Source organism: Aspergillus ambiguus, assembly GCF_047715705.1.
Source record: "Aspergillus ambiguus strain CBS 117.58 unplaced genomic scaffold BDV59scaffold_11, whole genome shotgun sequence".
NCBI classification, from domain to species: domain Eukaryota; kingdom Fungi; phylum Ascomycota; class Eurotiomycetes; order Eurotiales; family Aspergillaceae; genus Aspergillus; species Aspergillus ambiguus.
In genome coordinates, this window is record NW_027395524.1 from 510913 (window position 1) to 524307 (window position 13395).

General features: G+C 55.9%; 6 protein-coding genes across 6 annotated transcripts in view; 3 read left to right on the top strand and 3 right to left on the bottom strand.

Annotated features, from left to right (window-relative positions):
- Positions 1–2895, bottom strand: part of BDV59DRAFT_16942 (uncharacterized protein) — a 3595-nt gene extending 700 nt beyond the window's left edge. The window contains exons 1-2 of the mRNA XM_073688242.1: positions 2351–2895; positions 23–2302 (exon numbers count right to left, since the gene is read on the bottom strand). Of these exons, the coding sequence (XP_073549082.1) occupies positions 23–2302; positions 2351–2848 (2778 nt within the window). The 5' untranslated portion in view covers positions 2849–2895. The remainder of the gene's footprint in view (positions 1–22; positions 2303–2350) is intronic.
- Positions 2896–3566: 671 nt separating this feature from the next.
- BDV59DRAFT_17036 (HET domain-containing protein) lies at positions 3567–6135 on the bottom strand. Its single transcript, XM_073688409.1, has 3 exons — positions 5827–6135; positions 4842–5758; positions 3567–4787 (listed from the first exon to the last, which is right to left on the bottom strand). The coding sequence occupies exons 1-3, from the start codon at positions 5974–5976 to the stop codon at positions 3701–3703; spliced, it is 2154 nt and encodes a 717-aa protein (XP_073549083.1). The 5' UTR covers positions 5977–6135; the 3' UTR covers positions 3567–3700.
- Positions 6134–7232, top strand: BDV59DRAFT_16966 (uncharacterized protein). The gene is made up of 2 exons (XM_073688287.1): positions 6134–6627; positions 6688–7232. The coding sequence occupies exons 1-2, from the start codon at positions 6245–6247 to the stop codon at positions 7073–7075; spliced, it is 771 nt and encodes a 256-aa protein (XP_073549084.1). The 5' UTR covers positions 6134–6244; the 3' UTR covers positions 7076–7232.
- Position 7233: 1 nt separating this feature from the next.
- Positions 7234–8731, top strand: BDV59DRAFT_16967 (uncharacterized protein). Its single transcript, XM_073688290.1, has one exon. The coding sequence runs from the start codon at positions 7628–7630 to the stop codon at positions 8693–8695; it is 1068 nt and encodes a 355-aa protein (XP_073549085.1). The 5' UTR covers positions 7234–7627; the 3' UTR covers positions 8696–8731.
- Positions 8732–11486, bottom strand: lreA (GATA transcription factor LreA). Its single transcript, XM_073688302.1, has 3 exons — positions 10679–11486; positions 10554–10633; positions 8732–10507 (listed from the first exon to the last, which is right to left on the bottom strand). The coding sequence occupies exons 1-3, from the start codon at positions 11241–11243 to the stop codon at positions 8768–8770; spliced, it is 2385 nt and encodes a 794-aa protein (XP_073549086.1). The 5' UTR covers positions 11244–11486; the 3' UTR covers positions 8732–8767.
- Positions 11487–11768: 282 nt separating this feature from the next.
- Positions 11769–13269, top strand: BDV59DRAFT_16998 (putative RAS small monomeric GTPase). The gene is made up of 3 exons (XM_073688348.1): positions 11769–12267; positions 12324–12372; positions 12420–13269. The coding sequence occupies exons 1-3, from the start codon at positions 12216–12218 to the stop codon at positions 13114–13116; spliced, it is 798 nt and encodes a 265-aa protein (XP_073549087.1). The 5' UTR covers positions 11769–12215; the 3' UTR covers positions 13117–13269.
- The last annotated feature ends 126 nt before the right edge of the window (positions 13270–13395 follow it).

Here is a 13395-nt window from a genome sequence, read left to right on the forward strand (position 1 = left end):
GAGACTTCGACTCTATATCCACCTTTCCAGTGTCAAGAAGCAGTCTCACAACTCCCTCATGCCCATACTCTGCAGCCCAGGATAAAGGAGTTCGGCCAAACTGAGAGTCCTTAGACTCTATATCCACCTTTCTAGTCTCAAGAAGCAGTCTCATAACTCCCTCATGTCCAAACTCTGCAGCCCAGGATAAAGGAGTTCGGCCATATCGAGAGTCCTTAGACTCCACATCTACCTTTCCAGTGTCAAGAAGCAGTCTCACAACTCCCTCATGTCCATTCGCTGCAGCCCAGGATAAAGGAGTTCGGTGAAACCGAGACTTCGACTCTACATCCACCTTTCCAGTCTCCAGAAGTATCTTGACAACAGCTGTCAACCCCAGATAGGACGCCATAAGAATGTCGTCAAAATCTGGAAATTTCACTTTGTCGCTTCCATAAATTGCCACCCAATCCTTATATACCTTTGAACCTTGTTTACAAAGCGTGCGCCCACGTTCTGCGGTTGGATCTTTGCTTGAAACAGAAGCTCTCCGAAAGTGCACCGCCCAGTTGCTTGCTGCATAGTCCATGAAACCAGAAAAGGTCTCATATGTGGCGTTGCTTAAGTAGAGCGTGCATATCCCCGCCAGGATATAATGTGATTCTTCTGGATGCAGACTATGCTTCCACCTACTAGGCCCAGTATCACCACAAGCCTGGTCCTTCTGGTCCTTCACTAGGAACTCCTTTGCGGTCTGATGAAGAAGGTATACCTTTCCATCTATCACAACCAAGAACAGTCCGCACAGATCTCTGATCATTATCTGGGTTCGTTCATCGGTCTGTATTTCATTTTTGATGTCGCTCCTTGATTGGTCCGCTGCATTGACTGCCAAGGACAAAGATATCTCCTCAAGTGTCAAAGGACGCTCCGCCGCAGTTACAATGTGGAGCAACATCCTGGCTGCGGCATGATCTGGACTCCGATCCAATATCCGGGTGTAAGCAGCATCGACATTTTCGGGTATTTCATGGACCACACGGCGAACGTTCCCGCTGCTAAACCCTGGCATTCTCGCGACGGCACCCAAGGTAAGGCTGACCCATAAATATGTTCGATTACGGACCGAGGTGAGCTGCTCGATGATGAAGTCGCACTCGTCTTCTTCCAGGTAGTTTCGGTCGCCGATGTCTTTGACCCTTTCTGCAATGACCAGGTCAATCTCGCTAGAAATCTTCTCAATGTTCTCCTCGTTCTCGCCACTCAAGCGAATTGTAGGCAGGCTTTTCTCCAGCCTGAAAAACTCGCGTCGGATGTGATCATATGGGCGGCTTGTCATTAGAAACTTTAGGTTGCGCTTGCCACGGTTGTCAAGGAATAGGCTTTCTATCGCTTGGATCAAGGTTCTCCGGTCATCCTCAAGGCACTCGTCCAACGCATCAAACATACAGATCACTTCTCCAGCGTTTTCGTCCGCTGTGACATGGACGAGTATATTCCACAGCTCATTGAAGGACTCGACCAACTGGTTTCCGCTGGTCTCTGACTTATCCAAGAGGGAATCTTGCACAAGATGCGGTTGGGCTAATAAAAGTTGGCGGAGAATGGAAGCAAGTGCATTTGTGGCTCGCTTTTGATCCGGAAAATCATCTTTGAAAAAGAAGTAACAGACTGTTCTCGTTCCGCTAGACAAATATTCATCAGCCAAGTATTTGGTGAGAACTGATTTCCCACAGCCTGGATCTGCGGAAACCCAGAGTAGTTCAGAGTTCCTGCTTTCGTTCCATTTTGTGAATTGAGGATGACTTGTGAACCACTCACATGTGCCCGGCACACGCTTGTTGTTTCTGTCTTTACGGTCCTTGTATGGACAGGTGTACAGCCGCTGGAAGAGATTGGCTCTCCTTTTATCCTTCGCAGACGTGGGTTGCCATATCTGCATTTGCCGTAGCGTGTCCTGGAGGGCCTCAAGTTGTCTGTCGACCTCTAAGACGTGCGCCGAGGAAGTGGTGTCCTTAATAGAGGTGTCGTATCGCTTGATATCCGCAAGTATTTCGTCCCACCCGTCCAGCTTTAATAGGTCTTTCAAAAGCTGTCTTGCTGTCCGCTTCTCCAGGTAGCAAATGGCGCGAGACTGAAATTCGAGGATTTTAGAACACAGTATTTTCATATCTTCCTGGAGGGTTCTCCTCAGATCGGCGCTGAGATCAGTCTCACGCTGCAGGAAATGTCGTTCGATCACATTAAGTCGAGGTATTAAGGAGGAGATTGCGTCTAAACCCTGCAGAAGGATCTCATGTTGTTCCATGGCCTGTATGAACATCTGCCCAAAAGTTAGCAGAGCTGATGGCAAACGATAAAGGGGACTTACCAAGAGCCCGACCGTGATGCCAGCACAAGCTATGGCAGCGGGAGGACTGGCGGCTGCCGCAGGATTGACAACGTCCTTGAACAGAAGAATGTTCTGACACACCTTTGTCAGCTTCTTCCGCGTGTCGTCTTTGCCAATGTCATCTCGGACGGTCCATTTTTTGTCATCAAGTCGCTGAGTTGTCACGTCAAGAAAGGTGCGGAGATCATCCACATTCCCTTCGTACTTTAATCCCAGTCCGGACTTGAGAATGTGAATGGATTCCACCCATATTTTGTTCAGCGTCTCGTCTGTGCAGAGAAGCTGCTGCGCCTCCAGCCAAGGGTCGAATGGTTTCTTTGACGTTGAGGAGTTGGAACTGGCAGAGACTCCATCTGTTCCTTTTGAGTCTTCCATGGTTAGATTGTCTGCGGGAGGCTTGTTCTTGTTCCCGCTGAATCTTTGAGAACGCGGGAAAAGCTTCTTCAAAGTCTTTTTGCTTTCTTTCCGGAGAGACATTGTTCTGGTCGTTGTCCCGGTTGAGAGATAATAAGACGATGTTAGACGCCTGAAGCCCCGCCGATGTTAGATCGCGGCTGCTGACGTGGTATATAGTTGCACTAACCAGATTGGAGTCTTTCCGCTAACCGAGATCTCGATCCTACGTATCTGAGGTATAAGCCCTACACTAAGACGTGCTGAGGAGCTTAGGATTAAAGGTAACGCAAGACGTGCCTGAGGATGCAGTATGCTTCTTAAATTGGAGTACTTTTCAATGAAGCTGCTAATACATATCATGGGCTACCATATTCAAAGGCCGGACGGGACGGCCCGACATCACTATCCAGGAACACAGTTCAATGTGGATCCACTGCAAATTACGTTTTAAAGGCCTCGGGCTCTCCAAAGGCAATCATTAGACCTGGCATGCCGACAGTGCCCTTTTCGATATTGCTGAATCTATGTAGATTCTTGCTCGATAGGGTAAGCAGTGCGCCCTGCCATGGATGTAGGATCCCACTACAAACGATAATACTCCACGGGTTGGATAAACTTACTGACGGCATTCTCAGCCTGTATTGGACACTCGGTTATACGGAGCCCTCTAAACCATACTAATTTCTGACGGGTGGAGCCTGGGACGAATCGTTTTGCGGTTTGCAGGTGCTTATTTTCAGTCAGCACGCCAGGATGATAACAGACAACAAGCTAAGATGTCGCTTGGAGTTGCGTTTCCCTCCATCCGTGCACTTTCCAATCCTTTATCATAGATTTCCCTATAATTTTTGCATAGTTACTCTGTACCTTCGGGACTAACTAGCAAATACTTGCATTCTAGAAGACCCTACAAGTAACTACTAGTAGCGGCAATCATGCTAGAACAATCTCCTTCCAAGTCACTTTCGAAGAAGCGAGCTGCACACACTCCTGGAGGGTGTAGCCAAGCCCAGTTCTCTCCGCACAGACGCCATTCCAGTGGATCAGCATGATCCAGTAGCAGGGACAGTCTGTGGGTGCTGGCATATTGAACCCTATCGGCAAGCCAGATTTGGCGGTGGAGAGGACGACAGCCTCATGACTCCTCAGGGACGGATTCTTAGCAATGAGTGGGTCCTCAAGTAATAGAGCGCCGCAATGTGAGTCGTCGCCGTGGTTGTGGTTATGGTTGTCATATACAACGGCGACTAGCCTGGGACGAGAGGCGGCGTCCCGCAGGGAAACGCTGATTGTATGAGCCCAGAACTGCAGAATTGAATACTCCAACTTCAGCTGCTGTGGTGTGACCTCTTGGATTGGCTTCGTGACATATGCTGTTGCAGGATCAGAACCCCGCTCTGGGAAGAACAGGGCTGGCGGTTTCCGTCGATGATAACCCAACCCATCTGGCGGCAGGCTATCGTCATTCTCAGCTTCAGTAACATTCTCTAGCACTCCGTCTGCGTTCCGTTTGTACCAGACAATGTATGTCTCGTTCTGGAGCCAGTCTGCCCCTGTCTGGCCGAAAGTCCACCAAGGGACGAATCCGGTATGAGTATTTTTCCAGCCACACCATGACCAGCTGGGAAATGTGGGCTTTCGTCTGGCGTCCGGTCGCGAGTCGTGATCCCAGTGCAACATGCTGAGGTCGAAACATACGGTTGGCAGACCCCAGAGATGTTCCGAACCGAGGGCACGGCACACATTGTGCAGGATCCCAGCCATCGCGTGGACTGTATCATCCTCGTTAGTCAGATTACGAGCCCCGTAGCGGAGGAGCAGGTTCATATATGTCCCATATGGATCGCCATCTGACGGCTTAGGACGGTCAACTCGCTGAGATGGCCCTATGCTCTTGTTTCGCTCGGCCGGGAACCTCTCGAAGATCGTGTCTTCGCTCCACACGCATTGTCGGCAGAGAAAGTAGACCTGGTGTGGGAGAAAGATAAGACACCGAGGAGACAGGACAAATTCTTGGAGCCTGGTCTAGTTGTGAGCGAACCAATCAGAGGGTACCTCCAGGAGACCGACTTACGTCCATCCACGCGTCATATACATTTGGAGTTGCAATTCCGTGAACATTGCTGGGACCGAAGCAAGCAAGACTCCAGGTTTTACTTCTGCGACAGCTTGTTCCAGACGCCTGGAGGCAGGATGCAACCCCGGAAGACCTGCTTGGGAATTCCGACCCGATGCAGCAACAATCGTCAAGATGGATCCTTGGTAGATTAGATCCATCTTCTGTATGCCGTCCTTTTTGTCATCCCAGTCGTCCTGCACGAGACAAAGACTGTCCACCCAGAGGTACCGTTCGCCGATTAAACGGACCAGTGTCATTGCGTGGGAGATGGTTTTGGCCAGTCGATGTCGAATCTTTTCCAGTCCGCCGGGCTGGTACAGCGCAGATTTATTCTTCTTACGGAGCATCACCGTGCGTCCGTTTCCCCAGACGTAGCTGAGAGCCAGATATCGGCACCCGGGTTCTGCCTCGACGAGACATTGCTGCTGTACGTCGATTAGTCGAAGGAACGTCAATCCCCCTGGCGCAGTAGGGGTAGCCAGCACATTTGGCTCGGGACAGCAGTCGGCACCGTGGTGCTGCGCACACGATGACACCCAACTGCGGACAAGCGCCGGGTCTAACTGAGCGGGTACAACTCTACCGGTGGTGTGAGGGTTATCGGGGTGTTCGTCCACAAAGACAATTCGATCTCCATCATCTGGGAAGTGAACGAAATGGAAACCTCGCTCCTCGCTCCACCGAAGCACTATTGAGTCGCCCGCTGTGTTCATCCATGATCGTTCAAGAGTTGTGAGGATAAGGCGGCATCCTGGGCAGTACAACCTGGACGAAAATTCCTTCGCTTGGCCAAAGTCCACCTCCCCGCTTTGTTGGTCAGGCGTGTTAGGAAGGGCCAAGAGCGCCTGACAGAATTCACAGAGATGTTGGTTCTGATGACGGAGAGAGTTATAAGCACAGGACTGCTGATGATTGAGAGTGTATAAGGACAAAGTCTGACCTGGTTCGTGGGTCCCAGCCAGGACAAGACGGCCTCCAGGGCTCTAGAGGTGAGGAAGTGGCAGCGCGACAAGACGCGATACTGAAGGTGAGTAATCATCCGACGCATCTTTTGGACTGTGCAACCGCCATGAGAAGAGAGAACTAACATGAATTTCGAGGTCTACGCTCATGGGGGATCTGTCGCTGATGTCTCATATCGCCGGGTATGACAGTGGCTGCTTACTGCGGGGTAGATAAAAGCCATATTGTATAGCAAGTCGAGATAGAGCAGGGTTTCCCAAACCGACTGGATGGGGAGTGAGCCATCTCTGGTCGACTGGATGTTGCGCAGTCCAGCGGGACTTAAAGAGGGAGACTGATCCCAGGTCCGTCTCATGCTTTCATAGAGTGACGAGAATTTCCGACTCACAACCGCCATGTCAGTTACTGACGGATCCGCCTATTTCGTGGTTAACCACAAATATCACCGGTCTCTTGGAGTGGACGTCAGTGGCAGCTTCGGGACTGGGAACTATCTCCAGCTCCAGAAGCAGGGCTGGGATACCAACAATCTCTTGGAGCCTATTCTTGTAGAGGTCGTGAGAGACCGCGGCGGTGGAAAGAAGGAGGTTCATATGAAGGTGTTCTCTATGGACACGGTCTTGACGGCCACCAGCAGCTCACCGAAACACTTCGAGGCCATCGCTGATCCAGCGAACCCCGCGAACGCGGCGCTGCTCCCCACACTAACCCCGCTCATTCCGTACACGACCTGGGATATCAAGCCTATCCCCTATGATCACGGAGTTGGCAATGATGTGTCAGTGTCCATGCCCGAAGGGACCCCTGGTTACGTGTGGCTAGCTGACAGGATGGCCAGGCTGCTTGCTCGCATCAAGAACTCCAAGACCGGCAATTACATACAGGCAACCTCATCTAACGGCGCTGTGGTCTGCAGATCCAAGGACAAGTCTGACGACGATGTAATCTGGAAGCTGGTCCGGCTGCCTGATCGCCATGAGCTGGAGAAGCTCTGGAGTGACCGGGTGGATGCGGATCTGCTGGAAGGCGACAAAGAAGTTATGACGCAGGAGGTCCGGCAGGCTAATCGGATGCTCAGGGATATGAGAGAATTCATTCGGGATCTCTCTGGCCAGCTGACGGAGAATTTCCGTTACTTGCAGGCTGGACAGTATCAGACTTTCTGGCCGTACTATCAGAATATGGAGGCGCATGCGCGGAATTTTGTGCAGAGGGGCTTTCGTTAGCTGTTTGCTAGGTGTATGGTTTTCATACTATTCAATTAGGGTTTGTCTGTTGCTGCTGCATATTGATTGGCAGCCGTGGATATACAAGTGGCTGTTATGCATTCGTACTTTGCTCATGGACAATGAAGGAACCAATCTGTCTTCTCGTTCATCTGAATCTATTAATTAATAGCAATGAACAGTTCTTGGTGTCGAAGGTACACTGAGCAGACAAAACACCGTGTTCGCATGTCCTACGACTGTATATAGTGGAGCTTGTCTGGAAGCTACCCATACAGTCGATGCATGACTTCCGGGGGAATATTACAGGTACATCGACGTCACTGTGATATTCAACATAAATATTCCCACCGGGCAACTCAGTAAAGGGTAGACCACTGGGGAGACAATCCGAACAGCTATTCAGTGCCTGGTAGTGACATGTAGTTATAGAGTTGTCGTCGTTAGTATGCGTAGTCAGCATCACAGCCTGAGGCATCAGCACACATATCATTTTCAGCTTCAGCATCAACACCAACACCAACCAACAGACATCCACACACAGCACATCCGATGCCACCCACAATGTCCCTCCTGCGCGGCCTCCCTCGCCCGCCGCCATCTCACTACCTCTCCGCTCTCACACTCCGCCCCTACTCCACCCGCAAACCATCCACAACCACCACCACCACCGCTGCCGCAACAACAACACCCACAACTTCCGACATCAACCCGCCAGCAAGCACGCGCCCAGCACCGCTCGACCTCCCAGCGGCACTGCCATCCTCCGCCCCAACGGCAGACAAGCTCAAACGCTACGTGACGCTCGGCCGCGCCTACCTCACCTTCTACAAAACGGGCCTCAAAAACGTCTACCACAACTACCGCGCCTCGATCCCGCTGCGGCGCGAACTCGGTCTGCCCCTGTACCTGCCTACGTCGCCGGTCTTCCCACCACCCACCACCGCTACCACACCGAACGGCAAGGGCAAGGGCACCGGAAAACAAGGCAGCAGCCAGCTCACCCGCTCCGCGCTCCAACTCACCCACCGCGCCGCGCACGACCTCCGCCGTCTCATCCCCTTCTCGCTCCTCCTAGTCATCTGTGGCGAACTCACCCCGCTCGTCATCCTCGTGCTCGGCAACGCCGTCACCCCCTTCACCTGCCGCGTGCCGGGCCAGATCGCGAAACACCGCCGCCGGCGCGCGGGCATCGTGCGCGCCGTGTTGGCCCAGCACACCGGACGGGTGGTGGCCCGCAACCCCTCCGGGGCCGAGAGAGACCTGGACGTGCTGCGCGGCTTTGCGCGGCCGGACTGGGTGGAGCGCGCGTCCAGGGAGGAGGTGCTGCGCGCGTGTGCCGTGTTTGGGCTGACCGGGGAGAGGGGCCCGTGGGCCGTCGGCCCGCTGGTCGAGGCGGTGTACCGGCCGCGGTTGCGGAGGTATGTGCAATATCTGGCGGTGGATGATGGGTTGATCCGCGGGGCCGGCGGCGTGGCGGCCATGGAGGGCGCGGAGGTGCGCATTGCGGTGGAGGAGCGGGGCGGGGTGGGCGTTGTGGAGGGAGCGGAGGGAGTGGAGGAGGGGTGGGAGGCGGAGCGGGTGGAGAGACGGTGGTTGGAGCGGTGGGTGCAGAAATGAGCTTTTATTTGACTGTCACTCTCCCATGTAAGATAGATAGAATAGAACTGCTAACTACTGTACAAAAAGCCCCTACCGGCCCGTCCGCACTTGCTTCACTTGCTTCGCCCATCGTAGGCCGCAGCTGTTGCAGAGATCGCGGTTCCCGCTGGGCCCGCGACGCCATTCGGGCGTCTTCCGCGTCTGGCACATCGCGCACACCTTTTCGACCAGCGTCGACGTCAGCTTGCGCTTGCGCTTCTTCCGCCGCGTCAGGATCCGCTGCAGCTCGTCCGCCAGCCCGCGGTTCTGCTTCTCCAGATCCCGCAGCTCCACCTGCCAGCTCGACCCCCGCGTTGGCTGCAGCTCCGGGAAGAGCGGGCGCCGCGTGCGCACCGTCGGCACGTAGTCGTTGCCCGTTGGCAGGCGGCTGCTGCTGCGCTGCACCAGCGCGCAGTCCTCCGACCCGGAGCTCGTCGTGTCCACCAGCGTGCTGGAGGACTCTTCGCCCGTCGGTGGCGTGCTCTGGGGCGACGACCGTGGGAAGCTCAGCTGCGCCACCAGGAACGACGGCCGCACGCCCTCGCGCGTGTCGCCGGGGAAGAACGTCGTCTGCACCGGCAGCATGTGACCCTTCTTGTGGCGGATGCGGTGCGTGAAGCTCGTCTCGCGCCCCGTGCGCGCCGTCTCCAGGGCTTGCTGCGCCTCCCGCCGCAGATCCACCAGCTCCTGGATGCCCTTGCCGATGAGTTCGTCCGCCGGCCGCCCCAGCACCGGCCGCGCCTTGGACGAGATGAAGAGGATGATCCCGGACCGCGACAGCTTCGCCCAGAGGTCGTTCTCCGCCAGCCCGCCGCGCTGCCGGATCTTCGTCACCTGGTCCAGGCAGTACACCGACCGCGGGCGCCCCACGAGCACCATGTGCTGGCGGCCGCGCTCGCCGATGTGCCAGGCGCCGCGGCTCTCGAACCACACGTAGCCGCGGTGCTTGCGCCGGATGCGGTACAGCACGGTGATCGGGTCGGCCGTGGTGCAGGCACGCAGGTCGCGGATCACGGGGCCGATGTCGCTGGGGTGGCAGATGGTCGACAGCGTTTTGCCGATGAGTTCGGCCGAGTCGTACTCGAGCACGTGGCGGCACGACGGCGAGAGGTAGAGGAACTCGCCTTCGAAGGAGAGCACGTGGATCACGTCGGCCGTGTTGTCCGCGAGGACGCGGTCGAGGTAGGTCCGGTAGGTCGTCGAGTTGGGCCCGCCCAGGTTGTCCAGGATCAGGGAGACTTCGGCGGGACTGAAGCGGGGCATGAGGTCGGGGCGGACGCGGTAGATCTCCTCCGGGGGAACGACATAGCTGGGGAGCTGGCTCCGCTGGTAGTTGACGATGTAGGTGCCATCGGGGTTCCGGCGGGTGACGGCATCGGGCTTCTCGACGAGGTCCACCTGGAACCCGACGTAGAAGCGGTAATCCGCCGAGTTCCAGCGGATGGGGATCATGGTGATGAGGTTCATGAACGGCTGACCGCCTTTGCGGTAGTTGATCAGGCTGGCCTGGATCTCGGTCCGCTCTTCAATGGTCGACCGCAGGCGGAACGCGGTCTGCTCGTCGACAAAGGTCCGCTGCATGCCCTTTTCGACCACCCCGTCCGGACCCTGGAGGAAGCGACAATTTTGGCCAAGGATCTCGTCTTTGGTGTATCCGGTCAGCCGCTCGAAGGGCTCCGACACATACACGATGGGGTGGTCCTCCTTGGTGATGTCGCACAGGACGAACGCGCAGGAGAGATCGACGGCGCCGATGTTGATTTTGGGATTCGGTCGGGAGACGACCTGGGCCTACAGGGAATCAGCCAGCGTCCGCGGTCCGGCGCGCACGACGTACCAAGACACCCATGATGTCGAAGCCACTGCTGGAGTAGATACTGGTGTACTGGGTCTCCACCCCACCGGCGTCGAAAGCGCCTGGTTCCGTCAGCAGGGGTTCTCATCACGACGGGAGAGACTGACCCTTCTTGGGGGCCTCTTTCGGCTGGATGTAGCGATGGGGGTAGCCGGGCTGGGGCGGGGCCTGGAGCTCCTGGGGAGGCTGACGCGAGGATGTCGGAGGGGGTCGGTTCCCGACCGGTTGTTGGGGCGGGGTCGGTTCGATGCCCCAGTACATACTGGATGCCTGGGGGTTGGCTGGTAGGGTTGAGTAGCCGGCGGGGGCGAGTGACATCGATTGCGAATCCAGCGGGTGAGACTGCGATGGAAAGACCGCGGGGTCATAGGTGAAGGAGGCTGACTGATCCATGCCCATGGGCATGGAATCGCCGGCCATCAGGGGGTCATAGTCGAACCCCATGGGAGCGGATTGGGGCGGGTAGCTGGGATGCTGTGGATAGGACAGGTCGGTCGGTTGCGACGGGACGATGAACGGGGTGCCGGGGGGTAAATAAGGATAACTCCCGGCCGACATGGAGCCGGAAGTGGGATAAGACATCACGTTCGCATGGTTGTCGTCGGTAGGTTGCGTGGAGTGCGGTGGGAGCGCATACTGAGCGTCATAGAAGCCGTCGCTGAAGCCCTCCATGCCAGGCCGATCGATTGAATCGAGCCCCCGGACCAATGAGGGGAGCGCATCGACGGGATCTGGGAGAGTGAGCGAAGGCTGTCATGCACGACCGGGGGGCAAAGTTGGAAAAACCGGAACCGAGACGATGGAGGCGGGGTGGGCTGATGTTGAGAGGAAGTCGGTTGAGGGAGGTGGAGGAGATGGTGGAGGGCGGGTTGATTAATATACGAGTGACGAGATCGAGGGCTAGGCAAAACGGGATGGGTCACAGAGTCAGGTACGGGGGAGCCACCGACGTCGGTTCAGGCGAGTGGACAGCAAATGGAGGGGAGGACCATGGCTGGGTCGATATATACGAGATCAGCTGTCAAGGGGGACGAAGAGGTGATGTGTCGAGTGGACGTTGATGGATTGTGATAGATCAAGTGCGAGAGCAGGGAGTAGATTGGAGGAGAGTATGGTGAGTGGATAGAGTAGAGAAGGAGAGAGGATGTCGATGGCAAGATGAGGTTAAGGGTGTTGACGAAGAGTTGCACAGGAGATGAAGATGAAGATGAAGTTGAAGATGTTGATGTTGATGTTGATGTTGATGTTGATGGTCACGTGGAGCTCCTACTCCAGTTGCTCGACGCAGTACATCGCGATCTCCAGGCGACCGCGACCTCTATACACCATATATATACGCCGTACCGTCTACTCCGTCTGCCTCGTCGTTCAGACCCAATTCGCGCGAATCGGAAGTCCCACCGAATCAAGGGAGATGGATTCACCCTTGCATCCTCCTCTCTAGCACCTCGACTCATCCATGATCCTTGTATCTTCCTTCTCCATACCGAGGACGTTACTGGGTGATCCAGCGATTCTGACATCTAACCGCCTCCCGTCAATCCGGCCGATCCACCGAATCCGCACGTTAACCGCTGATCATCCCTGACGACTCCTATTTTTATCCATCGGCAGTCTGCCGCCAACCCGTCTCCCACCCACGACATGACCGACCCCGACAAGATCTCCGTCACCATCTGCGGCGACGGAGGATGCGGTAGGTGGCCTCTGGCGATGACTGATCCGGGGTCGAGGAGCTGATCCGTGCGACAGGGAAATCCTCCATCACGCTGCGACTGGTGCGCAGCGAATGGATCCACGAGTGCGTCCCGAGTCCTTCCCCGAACGAGCTCCGCTAACAGGTACTAGATACGATCCTACGATTGAAGACTCCTACTCGGTCACGCGGACGATCGATGGCATCCCGTACTTTCTCTCCATTACCGACACGGCCGGACAGGAGGAATACCGCGGGCTGTGGACGGCGGCCAACCTGAAGTCGGACGCGTTCCTGCTGGTCTACGACATCACCAACGCGGGCAGTCTCGCGGCGCTGGACTACTTTATGGAGCTGATCGCGATCGAGGCGGACCAGCGGGCGGAGGACAACGAGCGACTGCGGCAGACGCTGGGCGCCAGCGCGGAGGGGGTGGATGTGGGCCGACCGCCGCCGGTCACGATCATCGCGGGCAACAAGTGCGATCTGAAGGAGGGCCGGGCGGTGAGCGCGCGCGACGGGCTGGAGTATGCGCGCACACATGGGTGTGGGTTTATGGAGACGAGTGCGCGCGAGATGGTGAATATCGAGGAGACGTTTGCGCTGTTGGTGCGACGGGTGGTGGAGGGACGGCGGGCGCATTACGGGGGATGGTCGAGGGCCGAGCGAGGAGGAGGAGGAGGAGGAGGAGGAGGGAGCGAGGGGAGCGCGGGCAAAGGAGGGATCGTGATCGGGAGAAGAGAGAGAGGGAGCGGGAGAGGGAAGGAGCCGGGGAAGAGGAAGAGTGGCCGGTGGAAAGGGATGGGTTGTTTACCGATGTGTAGATCTGGGAGAGCCGAGGAGAAGTAGAATGAGATCAGAGTGGTTGAAGGATGATGTATGATGGATGTCGTTGTACCTACCACTCGTGATGCGAAGATGCAGTCAGCTGAGTCATGCCAGAAAATTTTTCGAATTATGCAGCGATTCCTGATTATGACGGATTATTCATCTCTCGGAAAGGCTAGACCCTCCGCCGGGAGATGTGCCGAGTGTCCTTGACATATTATACCCATCCGCTTATACTCATACTCTTATGCTGATACTCTTATACTCTTACTCTTACTACTACGAGTATCCTATTCTTTC

Coding starts and splice junctions, on each gene's coding strand:
- lreA (XM_073688302.1), bottom strand. CDS start 11,243: ATGGAGGGCTTCAGCGACGGCTTCTATGACGCTCAGTATGCGCTCCCA. Junction 10,634..10,678: donor GAAAGAGGCCCCCAAGAAGG/GTCAGTCTCTCC, acceptor TGACGGAACCAG/GCGCTTTCGACGCCGGTGGG. Junction 10,508..10,553: donor TCGACATCATGGGTGTCTTG/GTACGTCGTGCG, acceptor GATTCCCTGTAG/GCCCAGGTCGTCTCCCGACC.
- BDV59DRAFT_16966 (XM_073688287.1), top strand. CDS start 6,245: ATGTCAGTTACTGACGGATCCGCCTATTTCGTGGTTAACCACAAATAT. Junction 6,628..6,687: donor CACGGAGTTGGCAATGATGT/GTCAGTGTCCAT, acceptor CAGGATGGCCAG/GCTGCTTGCTCGCATCAAGA.
- BDV59DRAFT_16967 (XM_073688290.1), top strand. CDS start 7,628: ATGCCACCCACAATGTCCCTCCTGCGCGGCCTCCCTCGCCCGCCGCCA.
- BDV59DRAFT_16998 (XM_073688348.1), top strand. CDS start 12,216: ATGACCGACCCCGACAAGATCTCCGTCACCATCTGCGGCGACGGAGGA. Junction 12,268..12,323: donor CTGCGGCGACGGAGGATGCG/GTAGGTGGCCTC, acceptor TCCGTGCGACAG/GGAAATCCTCCATCACGCTG. Junction 12,373..12,419: donor CGCAGCGAATGGATCCACGA/GTGCGTCCCGAG, acceptor AACAGGTACTAG/ATACGATCCTACGATTGAAG.
- BDV59DRAFT_17036 (XM_073688409.1), bottom strand. CDS start 5,976: ATGTTAGTTCTCTCTTCTCATGGCGGTTGCACAGTCCAAAAGATGCGT. Junction 5,759..5,826: donor GGCTGGGACCCACGAACCAG/GTCAGACTTTGT, acceptor CTCCGTCATCAG/AACCAACATCTCTGTGAATT. Junction 4,788..4,841: donor TATATGACGCGTGGATGGAC/GTAAGTCGGTCT, acceptor CAACTAGACCAG/GCTCCAAGAATTTGTCCTGT.